This window comes from Nerophis lumbriciformis, linkage group LG12 (assembly GCF_033978685.3).
Source record: "Nerophis lumbriciformis linkage group LG12, RoL_Nlum_v2.1, whole genome shotgun sequence".
NCBI lineage: Eukaryota > Metazoa > Chordata > Actinopteri > Syngnathiformes > Syngnathidae > Nerophis > Nerophis lumbriciformis.
Genome location: NC_084559.2, coordinates 36,085,951 through 36,101,977, shown reverse-complemented (window position 1 = coordinate 36,101,977; position 16,027 = coordinate 36,085,951). Strand labels below are relative to the sequence as shown.

General features: G+C 38.5%; 1 protein-coding gene across 1 annotated transcript; it reads right to left on the bottom strand.

The window, feature by feature from the left end:
* Window positions 1–367: 367 nt before the first annotated feature.
* polk (polymerase (DNA directed) kappa) lies at window positions 368–14,478 on the bottom strand. The gene is made up of 14 exons (XM_061986527.1): window positions 14,140–14,478; window positions 13,752–13,871; window positions 13,534–13,686; window positions 12,111–12,242; window positions 11,849–11,999; window positions 11,560–11,769; window positions 8,678–8,796; window positions 8,389–8,555; window positions 8,289–8,321; window positions 8,100–8,196; window positions 7,297–7,468; window positions 3,321–4,181; window positions 939–987; window positions 368–852 (listed from the first exon to the last, which is right to left on the bottom strand). Exons 1-14 carry the CDS (start codon window positions 14,269–14,271, stop codon window positions 780–782), a joined length of 2,469 nt encoding a protein of 822 aa, XP_061842511.1. The 5' UTR covers window positions 14,272–14,478; the 3' UTR covers window positions 368–779.
* Between the last annotated feature and the right edge of the window lie 1,549 nt (window positions 14,479–16,027).

The window sequence follows — 16,027 nt, the reverse complement described above, 5'->3', positions numbered from 1 at the left end:
TACATGTAAACATTTTATATTTTGACACTGTTGAGTTCCCCAGGACATGGTCTGAGACAATTCCATTTGCTTACAGGAAGTTGCTCTTTATGTTGCACACTGTGTCTTTGTTGTGCTGTCTTTCCTGTGTTTGTACCGTTATTGGCGAGTGTAATTCCAAATTGTTAGAATATATTGAACTATTATCCGTCAGGGGGCATGGGCATCAATTACACTAAACTACTAAGTTCACTACAACGGCACGAAATGGTCCGCAAGTTTGAGAACCTGGTTGCAAAAATATACAATTCCATGTAAATCTTTTTGTTAGTCAAAAATAAAAAAATAAAAAATGCATTTAGCAATAAAATACTTTATTGACGCACATTATTTCCAAGCTTCCACGGGACACAGAAAAACAATGTGGCGGGTCAGATATGGCACCTGATCCTTGAGTCTGACATCTAACTGGTTGAAATTTAGCACAGAAGCTGCTTAGTTATGTAGAAACAAAATGTGTGATTTTTTGTTGTTGCAGCATCCCTTTATAAAACAAAAAAATTAATTTATTGCTAAACATCACCATTTAAAATAAATAAATAAATAGAATATTCCCGAAATAGCATGTAATAAATATAATCATCACCCATTTGGCATATTAAACATAAAAAATCTGAGGTTTTTCTTCTTCTTTGAATAATACATTATGGTTATAAAATATGACCATTATTTTGATATGCATGATTTTTTTGTCAACAGGTTTGTCTAAACATTTTTCAAGCATCTTTGAATAATGAATGTCACCTGAAGAACCTGTCAATGGTGTTGAGACCTTTGGCCTTTTTGGCGGGCAACGATGACAATGAGTCATGTCTGGAAGGGATATGATCGTACATAATGCATGTTAGTAGGGAAAATGCTGACTCTGCATATTTATTTGAAGCAATATTCTGTCCTACCTTTTGGTTTTACCTCTCCCCGCGTGCCTTGGCGGAAAGATGCTTCTGTCTGCAAACAAAAACACTCAACACCTTATTTTCTTGCGTCGGACAAAAAAAAAAGAAGAAGAAAAAAAAGCACAGCACACAAAAAATGACATTCATCTATTGGGAATCCAACAGGAGCACTTTAGAGAGACAAAGAGTGCAATTTCTAGGGGAGGATTGTTTAAGGTGCTCAGACTGCTTTCATTACTGAAAACAAAATAGGTAGGAAAGTGATCCGGACAATTCCAAGGCCAGGGCGAACAAATCCCAGCGAAGTCAAAAAAGATCTGTTTTCACTGTAGGAATCAATACGAGTGTCTCACTGACTGTAAATCCAAAAGTCATAGGTCATCTTCGCAAATAGACATGTGCAGCTCATACAACAGAGGGATGCATTTACGCATTGCTCAAGAAGAAAAATAATGAATAAAATTCGGTACTGCAAACAAGTGGTACAAACATTTACAGTTCAACCAAAATTTGGAGGGCAAATAAAATGGAACAAAACTTGGGATTTTGCACACCACAAAAGGACATCAGTAACTGTAAAGAAGAAAGATGACAAAGCATATGTATTTCAATATAAATGACTGCATTGAACCAAATATAAGATAGGTATAGCTAGGGATGTAACGATAATTACCGTATTTTACGGACCATAGGGCGCACCGGATTATAAGGTGCACTGCCGATGAATGGTCTATGTTCAATCCTTTTCAAATATAAGGTGCACCAGATTATAGGGCGCATTAAAAAAATAATGTTTCTAAATGGAAAACACTTCCTTGTGGTCCACATAACATGTAATGGTGGTTCTTTGGTCAAAAATGTTGCATAGATTATGTTTTACCATCTTCAAGCCGCTTTCTGACAGTGGCTTCAGGATGCGCGTCTTATTAACTTGGCTTACCTTCAGCAGCGTCTTTTCCTGTCATTTTTGTTGTAGTGGTGTAGCGTGCAAAGAAGGGAGTGGAAGAAGTGTCAAAAGATGGAGCTAACTGTTTTCATGATCTTTAGACTTTACTTAAATCAATAACGGAGCAGCATCTCCTCATCCGTGGCTCACTATTGCAATAACAACGCTGGAAATGTGCCTTGTGAAAAAACGTCTGACCGGAACTCTCTAATAACTAAAGTTCCTTGGGTGAATAATGTAAACTCACTACACAGGTATGTTTTAGCGCTTTCATGGCGAGTTTACTGACAGATATATTTAAGAACTTTACACTACTTTATATTAGAAATGGCAACAGCGGAGGATGAATGTCCCATAACAAGAAGATAAAGAAAAATAAGAAGCTTATCGACTACGGCGTCGGACGCGCGCAAATTTTCAGGACTTATGCAGATCCCAAATACAGATCAGCAGGTACCATAAGGTAAGAAAATTTGCTTTTGCAGAATACTGCGAAACAAAACACCAGATAATATGTCTTACCTTATACACACACCATAATATTACTTGTATGTTGAAGCACAGTACAATCCATCAAGCGGTGCGGCTTCATAGCTTACCAAAGTCGTAATAAAACATTTTGATAGATTTTTGAGCGCCGTGTATAATGTACTATATTTTCAATGGAACATATAAAATGATGGTGTTGTTTACTTGAGTCATATTGCAGTCTACACATATCTCTTACGTGTGACTGCCATCATATTAAATAAAATGATAAATGGGTTGTACTTGTATAGCGCTTTTCTACCTTCAAGGTACTCAAAGCGCTTTGACACTACTTCCACATTTACCCATTCACACACACATTCACACACTGATGGAGGGAGCTGCCATGCAAGGCACTACCAGCACCCATCAGGAGCAAGGGTGAAGTGTCTTGCTCAGGACACAACGGACATGACGAGGTTGGTACTAGGTGGGGATTGAACCAGAGACCCTCGGGTCGCGCACGGCCACTCTTCCACTGCGCCACGCCGTCCCTATTGCAGTCTACAGGTATCTCTCATGTTTGACTGCCATCTACTGGTCACACTTATCATTTCACCATATACCAAATAAAATAGCTTTGAGGTCGGTAAGCAAAACCAGAATTATTCCATACATTAGGCGCACTGTCGATTTTTGAGAAAGAAAAAGGATTTTAAGACCGGAAAATACGGTAAAATTAAAATACAAATAATATGGCTCTTAAGAAGCCAGAAAAATGTTTAATGTTTTTTCTGCCAAGAAAGTATATTGTATGTCAATTTATTTTTATCAATTTGATAACTGCGATTATGTTATTCACAATAAAAGTAATATGAAATTGTTACATTACTAGTGTTGAACAATAGAGACTCCACTGTAAATATGTCTGGTGGAACCCAATAGTAATAATAATTAAAGAAAACCCTCACCTGCTGTCACGTTGCTTTTTGTGCCTTCAGCTGAGGCTGATGAAGTTCCCAGCTCATGCAACACTTCCTGGTTCAGGCAGACGTCAACATGGCGATTGAATATAGTGAGGTCACTCGTGTCCTGGGTCAGCTGACACACCGGGCAGATGAGGACGGGACCTTCACTAGCAGATGACTGAGGACGTTGCGAGGTCACTGTTCCACCGTCAACACTGATCATGGTTTTTGACTCCACATGTCCATTGTCCTTTACTGTGTCTTTGTGCATCTCAACCTCGGATGTTGCCGTCGAGTCAGACGAGTCCGACATATGGCGCTCGATGGAGCCTTTAGTGAGACACTGGTCTATATGGCTGTTGAAGACATTCAAATCATCTGTGCTCACCTGCCTGAAACACACAGGACAGGTAAGTTTGTCCAATGCTGAAGCCGATGTGGACGCTCCAGCGTCTAAAAGGACATCATTGTCTAAACGTGACATGTTACTCTTTGGCTCCTCCCTCTTTGTTGACGACTCCGCCCTTTTATGGGCATCAGTGTCATCATGTGTGGGAGTAACAATGTCAACGTTCTGCTGCAGTCTCTTAGCATGAGCTCTTTGAAAGAAAGACTGCGGAGGTCTTTCACATGTCTGGTCTTCCTGTAAGCTCTTTTTCTGTGACGGCCAGGGAAGCTCTTTTTTAGTCGGACATGTTTGTGCTGTGAGAGGACAAGATGACGGATGATCCCCTTCAACGTGTTGATGATGGATTTCCTGGGTGTCGCCCCCAGTGTCTGATTTGCCAGGCTGGAGGAAACCAATGATGCTCTTCTGCAGGTGCTTTTTATCATCCGTGGTGACAAAGGCGGAGATACGAACACCTGCAATACGCAACAATAAGTTATCATGAGGACACCATGGGTAAACAACAATGGAAACTAGGGCTGCAACAAGGAATTGACTATTTTGATTACAAAAACGCTTTGACTAATCATTCAATGAGTGTAATAAATAAAATAAAATAAAATAAATAAAATAAAAATGGGACTGCATAAAAGAAGGTAAAACTAGTTAAATAGAGGTAAAATATGGTAAAAGACGGTAAAAGTAATAGTTCAACAGAAGGCAAAAGAATGTAAGAGATACATAATAAGGTAAATAAAAGGTCATATAAGGTGAAAGAGTTATGTACAAGGAAAGAGAAGGTAATTAGAAGGTAAATACGTAAAAGGTAGAACAAGGTAAAACAAGTTAGATAAAGGGTAAAAGATGGTAAAAGAAGATAAAAACAAAGTTTTAAAAATTAAAAGTAAGTAAAAAAGGTAAATAGAAGCTAAAAGAAGATAAATAGAGGGTAAATAAAATATAAAAGAAGGTAAAAAAAAAGCTCAATAAAAACTAATAGAAGATAAATAGAAACTAAATAAAACATAAAATAAGGTTAAACAAAAGTTTAAAAAAAGTTAAATATACCTGTATGGCAAAAGAAAGTAAAAATAAGGTAAATCAATGACAAAAGAAGGTAAATAGAAGGTAAATGAAGGTAAAAAAAAAAAAAAAGAAGGTAAATGGAAGTTAAAAGAAAATAAATAGAAAGTCAATAAGAGGTAAATAGATGGCAAAAGAAGGTAAAAATAAAAGGTAAAAGAAGGTAACTGGAAAGGTAAATATAAGGTAAATCGATGACAAAAGAAGGTAAATGGAAGTTAAAAGAAAATAAATAGAAAGTCAATAAGAGGTAAATAGATGGCAAAAGAAGGTAAAAAAATAAGGTAAAAGACTGTAACTGGAAAGGTAAATAAAAGGTAAATCGATGACAAAAGAAGGTAAATGGAAGTTAAAAGAAAATAAACAGAAAGTTAGTAAAAGGTAAAAAGGTAAATAGAAGGTAATGAAGGTTATGGCAAGTAGAAAAATATTTTTTAATTTAAAAAATATTCCCTAAAATACGCATTGAGGCAATAAAAGTGTTTTTTTTTATCTGGTTACTCGATTAATCAAACTAACTTGATGATAGGTTACTCGATTATTAAGATAATCAATAGCTGCAGCCCTAGAGGAAACATACTGCAGATCATTACAAATAATTTATTTCATATTATATGAATTCATTAATCACCTATGGTCATGAGCTTTGGGTCATGACCGAAAGGACAAGATCACGGGTACAAGCGGCCGAAATGAGTTTCCTCCGCCGACTGGCGGGGCTCTCCCTTAGAGATAGGGTGAGAAGCTCTGTCATTCGGGGGGAGCTCAAAGTAAAGCCGCTGCTCCTCCACATCGAGAGGAGCCAGATGAGGTGGTTCGGGCATCTGGTCAGGATGCCACCCGAACGCCTCCCTAGGAAGGTGTTTCGGGCACGTCCGACCGGTAGGAGGCCACGGGGAAGACCCAGGACACGCTGGGAAGACTATCTCTCCCGGCTGGCCTGGGAACGCCTCGGGATCCCCCGGGAAGAGCTGGACGAAGTGGCTGGGGAGAGGGAAGTCTGGGCTTCCCTGCTTAAGCTGCTGCCCCCGCGACCCGACCTCGGATAAGCGGAAGAAGATGGATGGATGGATGGATTAATCTGATATGAATGTGATTTTGCTATGTAAATGCAGTGTCGTTGCGGTAGAAATTCCACACAACACACAAATTGGCAGCATGAGTGAGAGCGGCGATCCGCCACCACAAGCCCAGGCAGTGTGCTTTACTACTGCGAGCAGAAAGCCTCTACTAAGTTAAAAGTAAACCTGTTTCACTTTTATAAGTGCTGAGAAAACACAGCTTAGAGACACTCCTTCGTCTTTTAGCAACACTTTGGCGTCCTGGTGAAAACCGAACCAAAAAACAAAACAAACAGCTCTTTTTTATGGTAAAAGAAAAAAAGAAAAAAAAAATAAAAAGGCATAAAAGGTTGAAATGTTAATAATAATAACAAATAAAAACCCAAAGATTTGTCTTTAGAGTAAGTTTAAAGTAGGCAAGATTGTTTTAGAAATATTCCGCCATGCCTGATGTTGGATTTTTTTAAAGTAGCCATATCAGCATTTGTATGACCAATATTGACCCTGTAACTACTTGGTATTGGATCGATACCCAAATTTGTAGTAGCCAAACAACGGAAGAATAAGTGTTTATTTGAATAGAAGTGTAGTTAAAACATGTTACAACAAAAAGTAACGTGCTATCAACAGTAAATTAACAAGTAGATTAATAATCATTTTGAGAACTGCAAATGACGCAGTATGATACCCTATACATCAGCAGCCAAATTAGGAGCCTTTGTAACCCGTTTTAAAATGTTTCTATTTTTATTTACATGACAAATAATATATTGCGATATATATAGATATCACAATAGGGTGCAATATACAGTACAGGCTAAAGGTTTGGACACACCTTCTCATTCAATGTGTTTTCTTTATTTTCAAGACTATTTACATTGTAGATTGTCACTGAAGGCATCACAACTATGAATGATCACATGTGGAGTTATGTACTTAACAAAAAAAGGTGAAATAACGGAAAACATGTTTTATATTTTAGTTTCTTGAAAATAGCCACCCTTTGCTCTGATTACTGTTTTGCACACTCTTGGCATTCTCTCGATGAGCTTCAAGAAGTAGTCACCTGAAATGGTTTTCACTTCACAGGTGTCATAGTTTTGATGAAAATAAAGAAAACGCATTTAAATGAGAAGGTGTGTCCAAACTTTTGGCCTGTACTGTATATCACAATATAGATTTTTGGACAATATCACCCATCCCTATGATGAACATGTAATTTAACATATTGAAACGTGTATATCACTGCTAAATCTTAATAGTTTGAAAACAAACATTTGTGCACGGTCGGAAGTTGTAAAGTCAAACGAAATTCCATCTTAAACTGATTCAGATCATGCCTTTGGTTTCATTTTCAGATGCTTACATTGCTGTACATCTTATCAGTTTTGATCTGATCCAGATTGTGCTGTTCAGTGCTCTTGTAGTACAACAAATACATATTTACCCATGAGCCTCAGCCTCAGCGCCTGTGGACTTTCATTGTCAATTTCTGTCTTCAGCAGGTCTTTGGCCGTGGCAAAGATCTCGTCCGCAGTGGCGACGCCGCACGGCAGCGTCACTGCCCTGGTTTTCACCTCAAAATTCACATTTTTCAGCTTCAGCGTGACGTTTTTACCCTTTGAAAGACGAAAGGGGACAGGGTCGATAGGTATATAGTTATATGCACACTGTTACAACATGTTCGTCGCCCTGGGAGACTTGACAGCTGGCCCCTGCTGTCTCCTTAATGGCCCTCCATTTCCTGTTGCTATCAAGACGACATCAGGCACCTAGGCAGGGGGGTGATGACCGTGCCAAACCATCAAGCATTTCCTTTATCCATTAAAAATAGGAATGAACAATCTGACGTACTTATACAGTGGAACCACGATGTACAAACTTAATTGGCACTTGAACAGGGTTTGTAAATGGAAAAATGTATATAGTGCTGGAGCCTATCTCAGCTGCATTCGAGCGAAAGGCAGGGTACAACCTGGACAAGTCGCCACCTCATCGCAGGGCCAACACACATAGACAACATTTACACACTCGGGCCAATTTAGTGTTGCCAATCAACCTATCCCCAGGTTCATGTCTTTGGAGGTGGGAGAAAGCCGGAGTACTCGGAGGGAACCCACGCAGTCTTGGATAGTTCATAAATCGAAAAGTTTTCAAAAGATGGGTTTATAGATTGAGGATCCATGTATAAGAAATTATCCAATAAAATAGTTAATGGATAAAATGTGTGATGTATAAAATGTTTGGTACCTTGAGGTCTTCTCTTTTCAGGTCTTGTGCTAAGTCTTCACACAGTTCTCTGCATAACGAGAATTGCTCCTCAGGCCTGTTTAGTTCCTTAAATGTTCTGTATGTTGTAGAAAAAGTTTGGGGACAAAGACACAACAAATAAGTGGTTGTAGATACGTAGATTTGATTTAACAGAAGAAAAAAACCTACCTTTCTGTGCTCATGCTTTTCCTTTCTTCATTCCTGTATGATATGAGATATGAGTATCTTATGTTATAGATTTTGAAGACTGGGGATTCAAGTACTGTACCTCACAATGTGCGTGGAGCCCAGACCCAGGGACACCTGCATGAAGTGATGCCAGGCCGTCTCCGAGAACAACAAAGACAACAACGCCATCTGCTGACCGAGATGAGCACAGCTACTGATGCTCAGGGCATTCAGCATCTTCTCGCTCACCTTCCCAATGCCTGACACCTGCACACAGAAAAACGATGAGTTCAAATATTGCTGCGGCACGTCATTCGTCACATCACACCAGCAAACAATTGCACTCTTTTTCACCGGTAACAGTTTGTGTAAACTGAAGTGTGGCGTACTTTGCGAACTGGGAGGTCCTGGATGAAGTCCATGACTCGGGCGGACGGCAGTCTGTACTGTCCGTTGGGCTTGTTCATGTCACTGCACACCTTGGCCAGCATCATGTTTGGCGCAATGCCTGGAGGGAAAAAGGAAGCATAAATGAATATGGCATGTTTTGCTCCACAGCTGGTAAAACATAACGTTGATACTAATGCAAGTATGTAGCTGATATTTAGTAGTGTTAGATTATGCAGAATTGGGAATACAATCCAACCACTATGACCCAAATAGTTCTGAATTGTCATTCATGTTCATTTATTGATTGTCCTCATTATGGTCGGGGGTGTAGAAGTGTGGCGCACCTTGTCTCCAGTTAACCAAACATGCATGTTTTTGGAATGTGGGAGGAGGCCGAAATACTCACAGCATGCTGTCCTGCCTTTATCAAATAAATCGCTCTTAATAGTTTTACTTTGTGCACTACTGTTTTTACGTATCATCACAGTGTAGCTTTGAATGTGTGGCTTGTACTTAAAAGTAATTAATTGCTTTTGGCGTATGAAGACAGAAAACATCTGCTAATCTTTGGTTGATTCAGTAGTACCTCAATTTACAAGCTTTAATTGGTTCTGTGACGGAGCTCTTAACACAAAACACATCTCAAATTTAACGTCTCCCATTGAAATTAATTAATCACATTTAATTTGTGTTTGGTCCCCCCAAAACTACACAATTTTAACATGTAACATGCATTTTTTAAAAGCGGGTGTTACCCTGAGGGTATTTTGCTAATTTCTTCAAATTGTGCGTAAAAATGCTGTGATTCAGGATGAAAATGCTAGCAAAACAAATACTATGCAATACAAAATTGCCTGAAATTTTCTGAAGGCCTAAAACAAGCCCAAAATCACTACCGTGTCTATTTTGGGGGGAATTTTAACTGTAGACATCGTTTTTAGGTCCACAACTATGAAATAAGAGCCAATGTTGTCAGCATTAAAGGGAACCTTTAGGACAATATTTTGTGCCATTTAGTTTTTTATTTTGCATTTTCAATGTATGACTATAATTCAAATTTGACATAGGATATAATTGTCATCTCTGTTCCTTAAGTTGGCTGAAAAGTTACACTGGAACTTCAAATAAAACTAAATATGTATTTTTGCAAACACAATTTCGATCAAGCATTTGCCTGATTTAAAACTTTTCTTTTATATTTAGTAGTACCTCAATTTACGAGCTGAATTGGTTTTGAGACGGAGCTCTTAATTCAAAACACTTGTATCTCAAATCAACGTCTCCCATTGAAATGAATTGAAATCAATTTTAATAAGTGCTCACACCCCCCAAAACAGCACAATCTAACATGTAACTAACTTTAAAAAAATTAAAATACTTTTAGATAAGAAATACTGTATAAAAACGATACGATAAAATGTACTAATAACAACTACAGTAGTTTATGAAGTAATGTAATAAAAGCACTCACTTTGGAGAGTGGACTGCTTCTTTGTCAAACACAACATCAGCAGCTTTTCCATGTGTTCATGAATAAATGTGCACCCGTAAGATATTATTTCAACATTCCTGGCTGGCTGACACTGATACACTCGAATTGCTTTGCCAAATTGGCACCACACTTAGTCATGATTGTGATTATTTATTTATGTAATTCAATAAATATCATCCGCTTCTTCTTCTCAGCACTGTCCTCCACACTCACTTTCCTGGCTCCAATTTTGGAAAAATACTAGCGAGTAAAGATCTTACGGGGTTCACTGTGACATTCGCTACACCAGCTAATGTAATAATATTGCGGTTTGGATATTATTTCAACGTCTTTGACTGGGGTTATGTTCGCTCTTCAGTATGGTACAGACACTTGAACGGCCTCACCAAATCGGTAACACTGTCGGTCATCTAAGAGCATTCAATCAATCGCAACTGGACTGTTTTTTTTGTCTGAGAAGATGTTTCGCCTCTCATCCCATCCTATTTGGATTGAATGCCCTGAGATGACAATAACCTGGATTAATGAGAACATTAATATACACTGTCGGTCATGTTTTTGTTGATTTCTCTTCTTAATTAAATGAAAATCATCTGCCTCTTCTTCTCAGCACAGTCCTTCTCACTCACTTTCTTTGTTCTAATGGTTGGAAAACACAAAGTTATGCCGATCTCCAGCTTTAAGCTAATGCTAGCAAGTAGGACTAACTAAAACCTTTGCTTGCAACTTGAAGCATAACAATCAACCGAGAGAAAGTTCATATCTCTTAAAAGTTGGGGCACTTTTAAATCGAGGTGTCGCTGTGTATCGCTTTTCTACAACCCCCGCCACCCCTAAAAAATAAATGATATGCAAAGAGTGCCTATAGGCTTGTGAGAACGTTCGCTTTTTCCTTCAACAACAACACTGACTATTACTCATGGCAGACTTCGTGAGAGATGACACACATAATAAAACAATCACAATCACTTACTGTACAATGTCTGCTCTCAATGGAATGATGACTGATGAGATGTTCATATCTTCCGGTTTATAGGAAGAATGAATCATAATCGTCACGATGGGTTAAAAAAAATGTTGGGTGCAAACAAGTGTCTTTTTGTGTTTTTCTTGCCTTTTTTGTGTCTAAATTGGTTGTCAAAGTTTACCAATTTTTCAGTTTATGGCCACAACCTTCTACTATCTAGGTGAGAAGCATGATTTAAAATCTACAAATAACTTTTAACAGCTCTTATCTCAAAACACTCCTAAGTTGGGACACTCTTAAGTTTGTCTCTAATATGATAAAATAAAACCACAGATGAAAGAAACGTCTCTGGCCTTACAACTAAAAGGACTTAACGCAACACAGGTGGACAAGCAATGATTTAAATGTCGCTTTCCTCCCACCTGCACTTGCAGTCAGCATGGTCTTCTGCTCAATGCGGAAGCGCATCTCCCTGACAGCCTCTTCCACAGACGCCCCAAAAACCTCAGTGGCCGGACCGGTCGCATCGCCTGCTCCAGAACTCGACAAAGCCTCAGAAGAACTCGGGCTGTCCTCAAACAGCACGGGTGAGAAGCCTTTCACCTCGGATTCCTGCGGGTGCTCAAATTCCGCTGCACCGTTAAAAAAAATATACATTTATGTAACACAAACATCATCATTTATTAAGTTTTCTGGATAATGCAGTCCTGCCTGTAGCCGTGCTGCTGGAGCGATAGTAATGTGTCCGTGAGGCCTCTGGCCAGCTCTTCCTTCGTTCCAGGTGCTCTGTAAAGTCCAGATAGGCTTCGTCCAGACTCACAGGCTGGAAAAAAGGATCATAATCTGCAAATATCTGCCTGATCTAAAAAAAAGGTTAGAAACACAAGAGCCATTAGTTAAGGCAGTGAACTACAAAAAAAGCTGCATAGTAAGTCTTTCCAAGCCCGTGTTTATGTCGCAGTGTCTCACTCACCTCATTGCTCACTGATTTATATTTATTGAAATTGCATGGAACGATGATTAGGTCAGGGCAGAGTTTTTTGGCTATGAATCCAGGCATGGCGGCCCGAACGCCGTACTTCCGAGCATGGTAGTTGGACGTGGACTGCAAAAAGGACAGTAGAGTTTTGACATTAAAAGACATCTGCACTTAAACATGAATTAGGGATCAACTACACCAGTGGCCTCTTTTTAGATCAAATAAGATCCAATACAAGCGGAAAATAATTCATATTTTTAATTGACACTGTGCAAGTGGTACTCTCTCGAAATGTAATACAGTGGAACGTCAATTAAGAGTGTTTTGATAGAAGAGTTCATTGTTATGCTGTAAGTTGCAAGCAAAATTTTGAGTTACTGGCCTCTAGCTGGTGTGGCAAATGTGACAGCGAAACCCGAAAGATTTGTCTAATCATTCGGTTTTACTCGCTGGCATTAGCTGGTAGCTAGAGGAAGACATACGTTTGTTTTCCAACCATGGGAACGAAAAGTGTGAGTGTGAAGGACAGTGCTGAGAAGAAGAAGTGGATGACATTCATGGAATAAAAAAAAATTATTAGTGCACGTCAATAATCGATAATCAATTTATTTATTGTAAATAAAGTAATGGAGACAGTTCTAAAATTTGGCTGACTGCATCGAGCCACCTTGTCAAGAGATCTGACCAGCTGCTTTACTATCGGGCACTTATGGTCCAATTTTGCACACATTTTCATAATTTAATAAATGCGAGAAATTTTTTTTGTTTGTTTTTTATTCCAAATGCATTGGGGTTTTTTAAGTTGCAAGTGATACATGCTTATTTTGTGAAACGAAAAGAAATGTAAAACTGCATCAATATACATAAATAGATGCATCAACAATACATTTTTAATCGTATCATAGCTTATGAATCATAATCGAATTGTGAGGTGCCCAAAGATTCCCACCTCTAATTAATATAGTAATAAAGTCACCTATCGATGAGTTTGTTCGATTAATGGAGTATTCTGATAAAACACACTTTATAGGTTCAATCTGTATTTTAGGGAAAGTTTACATTTCAAAAAAATCTGCTTCCTATAACTATCTTTTTTTTCCATAAATGCACATTATCAACATTGAAACTGCATTTTTAACACGTTTGCATTAGGAAAAAGTAAAAATAAAAGCAACAGAATATAAATTAAGACATTTTTCCAATCAAATTAATCGATTAATTAGTGCAGTCCTATTTAACTTTATGTTTATTATTGTGGTGTAGAGGTGCACTGCACGAGAAGCGATTCTAATATTCTTCTGTTTTTATGCAAATTCATTGAATTTTGACTTTTTGATGAGTCACACATCTTGCATCGCGTCTCAATCAACCATTGAAGACTGAATGAATGATGGCATGACTACGCTTTTCGACCTACCAGCATGCTCATGGATCCTACAGCCATGGGCTTGCCCTTCAGTTCAGGACAGTCTCTGGTCTCCACTGCAGCGTAGAAAGCGTCCATGTCCACGTGCACAATCACACGGCTTAGATCGCGCCTCTTCTCCAGCTCAGAGACCATCCTCTCCACCTATTGAGAAAGTGTTGATGAAGTACCAACAGAACATCGGTTTACAGAATATTGTCCCGACTTACGTGAGCTTGTGCTTTCTTTAACTGTTGCTCTGTGATTTGTGCTTTTTGAAGCATCATTTTTTCAATGCGCTGGTTCACCTGCTCCTCTCTCCTCAGCTCATTCTCATAAAACTTGGATCCCTTCAAAGGAAGGGCAAGGGCAGAAAGCATTAGAACGATCTATCATAATAACCTGCACTAGTACATCTTCCCAGGTCTATACATCAGTGCATTGGGAATATGGGATTGTTACACAAGGCTGGACACAGTGGAAATCTCATTTGAAAACTGTCCACGGCACCTCCATAATAAAACATTTGTACTTCCCTGAGCATCACTTTTGTGCCGTGGAGACTGCTGGATAGAAGGTGTTTCAAAACAACCCCTACTAGTTATGTGACTAACTAACCTTTGATGACTCCATGATGATCTTGTTGATTTTGTCTCTGTCAAGACCCTGCATACCAGCTTTGTTGTCATTGAGGGCCATTCTGGAGAGGAGTCCTTCTCCTCCTTTGCTGGATACACTGCCATTTTCCATCCTGAGGATCTGACCACTGATGTTGAATTATAGTTTCCTCCAACAATAACAATCTCATGTGTTACTCAAAAAAGCCATGGAGCGTCATAAACCATTATGAAAATATGCATATGTAAATTTAAGTAGGTAATTAGCTACTAAAATCGCGGACAAATATGTCCGAAGTTCAACATTTGAAAATATGAGCGGCTCTTTGGCGGTAGTTCCGGGTTTATGAATCGTCACCGGAAATGTTTAACTTCCTTTTCCTGTAGACTCTTCGTCAGCTGTTTTTTATTTTTAATGTTTTTTTGTTTTGTTTTTCTCTCTTTGTTTGTAAGAACACACTAACGATTAATATATTGTCTGTTATTTAAAAAAAAAAAATAATAATTAAATTTCAATATTGAAAACCTCGCTGGGTTTTTTTTCACAGCAATGGAGTTGTGTTGACTGTTAAAATCAAATATATTTATCAAACTGCGTTGTGTGGAACGCCTCAAATCATGGATTTTGGAGAGTCATTCTTTATTGTTTATTGTTTATTGTTTATTGTATATTAACTGGACCCCGACTTAAGTTGAAAAACGTATTCGGGTGTTACCATTTAGTGGTCAATTGTACGGAATATGTACTGCACTGTGCAATCTACTAATAAAAGTTTCAATCAATCAATTAATCAATATTGAGGATCCCCATTAGCCGACGTAAAAACGCCAGGCTAGTCTTCCTGGGGTCCTTTTCAAAAATTCAAAGTAAAATAATAATACACAGCTCCAGTTACAAAACATACACAAATCCAATTACAAATAAAATAAAGGAAAAAGGAAAATAAAAATAAAATTCCCAAAATAATGGTTCCGTGTTATTTCTGATTAGAAATAGCAAATATGGATATAAAAAATATGGATAGATGTTGGTAGTCCAACTCATACTGACTGGTATACACAAGCTAGGGAAATTATATCAGTAGAAAAAAATGAATTTAGTTTAGATAATAATGAGTCACATATTGGAATATGGGATGCATTATTTAAATTAACTTATTCAAATTATTGGCAGCACGGTGAAACAGGGGTTAGTGCATATATGTGCCTCACAATACGAAAGTCCTGAGTTCAATCCCGGGCTCGGGATCTTTCTGTGTGGAGTTTGCATGTTCTCCCCGTGACTGCGTGGGTTCCCTCCGGGTACTCTGGCTTTCTCCCACCTCCAAAGACATGCACCTAGCTGGGGATAGGTTGATTGGCAACACTAAATTGGCCCTAGTGTGGGAATGTGAGTGTGAATGTTGTCTGTCTGTCTGTGTTGGCCCTGCGATGAGGTGGCGACTTGTCCAGGCTGTACGCCGCCTTCCGCCCGAATGCAGCATGCACCCCCGCGACCCCGAACGGGACAAGTGGTAGAAAATGGATGGATGGATATTTACATTTGTTTTAACTATTAAATGAACCTAAAATATGACATATTTTATCTTTGTGGAAAATATTGGACACAATGTGTTGTCAAGCTTATGAGATGTGATGCAAGTGTAAGCCACTGTGACACTATTGTTCATTTTTTAAATGTTTTAATTTTTGTTATAAATGGCTGTAATATTAATGTCAATGAGGGGATTTCTAATCACTGCTATGTTGGAATTGTTATTAATATTGATACTGTTGTTAATATTATTAATTTTTGTTTGACTACTTTTGGATTGTTTTCTGTCATGTTTGTGCCCATCCATCCATCCATCCATTTTCTACCGCTTGTCCCTTTCAGGGTTGCAGCTAGG

Excerpts from the sequence above, each read along its gene's own strand:
- polk (XM_061986527.1), bottom strand. The coding sequence starts at position 14,271 with ATGGAAAATGGCAGTGTATCCAGCAAAGGAGGAGAAGGACTCCTCTCC. Across the intron at positions 13,872-14,139 it reads TCATCATGGAGTCATCAAAG|GGATCCAAGTTTTATGAGAA; the intron begins GTTAGTTAGTCA and ends CTTCCTTTGAAG. Across the intron at positions 13,687-13,751 it reads TAAAGAAAGCACAAGCTCAC|GTGGAGAGGATGGTCTCTGA; the intron begins GTAAGTCGGGAC and ends CTTTCTCAATAG.